The 5,060-nt window shown below is 55.4% G+C and overlaps 5 protein-coding genes across 5 annotated transcripts in view; 1 reads left to right on the top strand and 4 right to left on the bottom strand.

The window, feature by feature from the left end:
* Positions 1-100: 100 nt before the first annotated feature.
* VDBG_05319 (predicted protein) lies at positions 101-837 on the bottom strand (the record flags this gene model as incomplete). Its single annotated transcript, XM_003004160.1, has 2 exons — positions 101-187; positions 304-837. 2 exons carry the CDS (start codon positions 835-837, stop codon positions 101-103), a joined length of 621 nt encoding a protein of 206 aa, XP_003004206.1.
* A 363-nt stretch (positions 838-1,200) lies between these two features.
* Positions 1,201-1,866, bottom strand: VDBG_05318 (predicted protein; the record flags this gene model as incomplete). The annotated part of the gene is made up of 1 exon (XM_003004159.1): positions 1,201-1,866. The coding sequence occupies one exon, from the start codon at positions 1,864-1,866 to the stop codon at positions 1,201-1,203; it is 666 nt and encodes a 221-aa protein (XP_003004205.1).
* A 563-nt stretch (positions 1,867-2,429) lies between these two features.
* VDBG_05317 (histone acetylase complex subunit) lies at positions 2,430-2,970 on the bottom strand (the record flags this gene model as incomplete). The annotated part of the gene is made up of 2 exons (XM_003004158.1): positions 2,430-2,450; positions 2,569-2,970. 2 exons carry the CDS (start codon positions 2,968-2,970, stop codon positions 2,430-2,432), a joined length of 423 nt encoding a protein of 140 aa, XP_003004204.1.
* A 922-nt stretch (positions 2,971-3,892) lies between these two features.
* Positions 3,893-4,574, top strand: VDBG_05316 (conserved hypothetical protein; the record flags this gene model as incomplete). Its single annotated transcript, XM_003004157.1, has 2 exons — positions 3,893-4,189; positions 4,317-4,574. 2 exons carry the CDS (start codon positions 3,893-3,895, stop codon positions 4,572-4,574), a joined length of 555 nt encoding a protein of 184 aa, XP_003004203.1.
* Positions 4,575-4,900: 326 nt separating this feature from the next.
* VDBG_05315 (conserved hypothetical protein) overlaps positions 4,901-5,060 on the bottom strand; it is a gene marked incomplete at both ends in the record, with an annotated part of 895 nt that continues 735 nt past the window's right edge. The window contains one exon of the mRNA XM_003004156.1: positions 4,901-4,955. Coding sequence (XP_003004202.1) covers positions 4,901-4,955 — 55 coding nt within the window. The remainder of the gene's footprint in view (positions 4,956-5,060) is intronic.

Here is a 5,060-nt window from a genome sequence, read left to right as displayed (position 1 = left end):
GACTCAGGGTCGCGCGACGGACGTTCGTACTCGAGATAGTCATTGATGATCTGATCGACCGGATGCGGGTGAGGCAGCGGGACGAGCTGGTTGTTTTTGGTCACGTTCTCCAGTCGTCAACCAAGATCCCCTTGATGTGATCTGGGACAGGCAGCCTGATAGAGGGGCGTGTGTGAAACCCATCCTCCTGAGGATTTGGTCAGTGTCTTTTCCACAAAATCGTAGCAAAACAGCAAACAATGCAGCCGAACGAGAAACGCCACTTGGCACAGAAGACTACACAGAAATTTCTGTGAGACTTACAAAGCTCGAAACTGAGCCAATCTGGGGTTCTTCGGTGTCTGGTCTGGCGATGGAGCGTCCAGGAGGTGTGACGACACACCCCCAGACCGTGAGACTCCATTCACCATAGGGGGGATTGCGAATTTTCTCTGCAGGCTGCGCCTCCTGCTCAGCGTGTTTGATCACCAGTCCATCTACTGGAGCCTTGTCTTGGAATTGGACAGCGCTTAGGGTGCCCTGCCGCTCTGTCTGTTCCTCGCACCTCTTCTCAACCTTCTTCTGCGCCTTCTTCTTCTTAAGAGACTTGGCGGCTGCTGTTTTGTTGACCCGTTGGCCATAGTATACATACTTCTTGTCGAACAAGCACTTGCCAGCCGGGTCGACGTACAGATGGTCTTGCCTAGGCAGCCTTTTGAAGCTGTCGTAGGCGCGAGGAGGCTCCCTCCAGGTGGAAACATACAACGGCCTCACTAGAGTCTGGGCCTGCCACGATGAGGTACAGCGGGGGGAGGTGTTGTCGACCGCAGTGTAGGTTGCAAGGGATGAGGTAGCCATCTTCAAAACACCGTTCTCAAGGCTGCCGACAATATTGGATTGGCCTCCAAGCAAGTCAAAACTCTTGTTTCTGCTGGTATGTGGTGGTCAAATGCAACGCGAGGGTGAAAAAAAGAGCAGACGCGGAAGCAAGAGCAGTAGCGACCGGAAGCTCGCGGAAATGCAAGCAAGTAAAGCAATCGCTGTGCCAGGTGGAAGGTGCGAACCGTCCAGCATGGCGTCCCGCCAACAAGCAGGCAGGGCAGGCATAGCAGGAATACTTAGAGAGCCATGACAGTGTTCTGCGCCAGTACAGACACCATGAGACCGTGTTTCCCTCGGTCCTCAGGACCCTCGCCGAGCGCTTTGAAACAAGGCAGATGTTCAGTAGAGTGTCCCACCAGGAGACTCCTCCCTCTCGAAAGAGGCAGAACCCTTGGTCTGAGACCAGTCAACATCGTTCCATAGAGTGTGTTCTGTGAGAGAAAATAATTCCTCCACGTTGGCTTTAGCCGCCTCCATTTGGGCTGGGCATCTCGAGGGCACGCCGCGTTGCAAGAGATATGTGGCCCACTCGTACGTGTCTGGGAACATTTCTCTGAGATACTTCTGCGTCTGCCTCAAGCGTTCGTCCTGCTCGCGACGCCACCTGCGCTCCATGTCTTGAAGCTGGGCAGCAGTAGGGGGAGGCGGGATTTCCTCCGCCGTGTCATATGTGGGATTGTAGTCTTCGTCTTCAGAATATTGGGGTTGCTCTTCTTCATGCGCAGAATGTCCGCCATTGACGGCTGGAACTTGCGACTGCTGGGATGCATGTGACGCCTGCTGTGAAACTGGAATGACCGTGTCTTGCGAACTTGAGGAGGACTTCTTGGCTCCTTGTTCTCTATAATTGCAGCTCGAGAGAGGCTGCTTGTCCGCCAACGGAGTTTGATAGTCGTTGGCAATGATCTTGGTTATGGTCTTGGCAATGCTGTTCAAAGTGGCAGCAATGCCGGTGGCCTGCCCGGCTTGTGGCGCCATGACAGGCGAAAAGTAATGAGAAGCCATGTTCAAAGAGGGTGGTACAGGTAGAACTTGGTTAGTGTCCAAATGCCGGAGAATCTTCTCTTCGAGGCGTTGTAATTCTCTCTTTTTTAGAGCAAGAATCGGTATTCTCAGCAAAAAGCAGGCAGCCGGGCAGAGACTGTATGATTGCTGACGACGAACGAGTGTTGTATGACGGATGGTTTCTGGCTTCGACTGAGCTCTGGAGGGCGAAATGACGGCCTTTAAGTAATCCAAAAGCACACCCTACTGGCTGCCGTCGGAGAGAGGCCCAGCAAGGTCTCAAGCCTAGATTTGCTTGAATCTTGAAGCTTTCGATTGTGCGAAAATCGTGGTTGGCAGGTGATATGGAGGAGACTGTCATGGCGTTTGGAGTGTTGTCCAAACCAGTGCACATCGTGGCTGGGACCGACCTGAGCGCCGTGGACTTCTCATCGGAGGAGCCTTATGAGCTATGATGTCATGGGAATAAGGCTGCCCGGGGCTGATATGGTTCCAGAAGAATGGGCCGTTGCCTCGAGAGGGCGATCAGGTAAGTCAAGGTTGGGCGGCTGAGATCACTTGATTCACCAACCACATTGTGGGTGCTTCTCACATCAAAAGAAGGATGTGGATCACACGACACCAGCATCTCAATAAAAAAGGGCAACGGGAAAAAGGAAAAGCGATGCAAACGATGCGTGACAGAATATGAACGTAACATACCGTCTCCAACTCGTAGTCTCGAGTCCGGCGAGGCCCACGGCCGGTAGCAAACAAGTTCGCGCTCCTCTCCTCGCTCCCCCGGGCAGAGTCAGTGCCGTTGGGGCGCAGACCCTTCTTGGGCACCTTTGAGGTGCTCTTCTGAAGGTTCTTCATCTGGGCGTGGAGCTGGGCGGCCAGTTCCTTGTTGGACTCGGTGAACTTGCGGATGCGGTCGGGGGCGACCCAGTCGTCCCAGGTGTTCTTCCAGCCCTTGTAATGCACGCGGTACTGGTAGACGTCGTTTTCCGTCTCGGGAGGCTGGATGTCGAGGACCTTGGCCTCGTAGAGCATCTCGTGGTGGAAGCAGAGAACGCGCTCGTCCTTGGCGAAGGAGGCCTGGTCGGGCTGACGGGCTGGAGCCATGACTGGCGGCGGTGGAGGGGCGTAGACAGAGGGTTGAGAATCTCAGATTTAGGGTTTTCACAGATTGGAAAGTCAACTCTGTCTTGATGTGTGGTGGAGTTCCTGGGCAAGAAGAGGGCTGAGCGACGAAGGCGATCAGAGCTTCGCGGAGCTTGATGGAGTGAGCATCAGTAAGGGGGATTGAGGTGAGTTCGAAGATACTGCCTCGACAGTGTAAGAGGCTTTGCGCACAGTAAGACGGCCGAATCTTCGGTGAGGGGCAGGCGCAACTAGGTACAGATAGGACAGTGTGAATGAACCTTGGTGCCCAGGATCTTGTCTGGAACTAACACGTACAGTGCGAGACGTCGATGCGCGTGGGATCGTGTCCTCTGCCACTGAGTTAGCGGATGCTCATCCAGGCAAATACAACCTCATACGCACCGTGAAGCTCCGCAATTGGCACAGTTGGCCTTTCGAATGCCACTGAAATGGGAGTTCGGATTCTCGCCGCGTTGGCACGACTGGAAACCCTGGATAAACTGGGCGTAAATGGTAGTGGGCGTAAATGGTAGTCGCCAAAATGGATAACCGAATCCAGTGAATTGATCAGCTGTGCGGACACATCAGTGGGCTTTGCGGACAACGCAGTGGACTATGCAGGTTACAGAGATGTCAGGCTTGTGAGACGGAAACGCGCCAGCGTAGGCCCTCGACGCGTCTGGCATGACCGCGTCTCAACCATACCCACTCCCACCCCTCCTGCTGACTACTCTCACATCGGACACTCATTCTCGAAACTCATATTCGCCTCTCACTCCTCGCGCTACAGCTACAGGTTTCTCACACTCGTGAGCCTGACAGTGTATACATCCCTCATTAGGTACATTGACATCTCTTCACCCACATACAGCCTGTCTGGTCGTCACCCATCACCACAGTCATGGCGCCCACCGAATCCAGCATTCTCACCAATTATCTCACCATCGCAGCCAAGCTGCCCACCATCCTATCCTTCGACCAGTTCGCCGCCCTCTTCCCCCGCTCTCAGCAGTCCAATCCCCAGATCCGCTCTCTGTACCGCGACCTCCAGCACCAGCGCAACGCCGTCGTCGATGCCGTCACCGAGAACATTGCCGTCGAGGAGAAGCGCGGCCGAGCGATGCAGCGCGAGGCCGCCCGCATCAAGCGTGAGGCGGCGCAAGAGCAACCCGATGTCGAGATGGAGATTGAGCGCGCAGTATGTGATCCCCCCCGCCCCTCTCCCTCTCCCCCTCCCCTTTTGTCTTCTTCCCGTAACCTCTCAGAGCCGGCACTGAAGCTGGACGACTCTCCGTCTCATCTAACCCATCTCCCCCCCGCCGCAGCTTTTCGGCCCCATTAACGGCAGAGACCCCAAACATACCCTCGAAACAGTCATCCCCGAGCTAGACAGCGCCGTCGCGGACCTCGAGGCTGAGATCCAGAAGCTCGAGGCGGAGGAGGCGGCCCTCGTAGAATCCATCCAGCAGACGGTCGGCAGTCTCAGCGACCTCCGGTACGGCCGGCTGTCGAACCCGCAGCTGCCGGAGGAGGTCATTCACGGGTTAAAGGGCCTGCAAGAGCAATGCGACGCGAAGAAATGAGACGGCAAGAGAGGAAGAAGAAAAGAAAAGAAAAACAAGGTGCACGCCCATTACGATTCCATCATCAATCTTTGTTCTACAGTCATTACATTGCGAGACGAGGAGGGGAAATTAGTGACGACGGCGACAGTTTCAAGTCGCATATGTATACCTTCCTGTCAGCCGGCCCGAGGAAACCTTAGAAACCCCCCAGCGAGATACCCATCATGATACATTCGTTCCTTTCTCCTTTCCGGTTTCCCGATTTTGTTGCCTTCAGCTTGCCCTTCCACGTCTGCCAAATCCCCGAAACCCCCGAACCAACAAAGGGGCAGAAAGCAGGTCGCTTAGGCGCGGGGCCCGTTGGGGGCGGGGGCCATGCGGCGGTTCATCATCCTGCGGCTGGCAAAGGAGACGAGCAGCATGACGGCCCAGTTGGGAACGGTAGCGAAGAACCAGATGAAGTAGCCGACGGGGACGGAGAGGCCGTGCTCGGCGATCCAGGAA

This window comes from Verticillium alfalfae, genomic scaffold (genome assembly GCF_000150825.1).
Source record: "Verticillium alfalfae VaMs.102 supercont1.6 genomic scaffold, whole genome shotgun sequence".
In the NCBI taxonomy this organism is placed as follows: Eukaryota; Fungi; Ascomycota; class Sordariomycetes; order Glomerellales; family Plectosphaerellaceae; genus Verticillium; species Verticillium alfalfae.
Note: the sequence above shows the minus strand (reverse complement) of the source record. Positions and strands in the feature narration are given on the sequence as shown.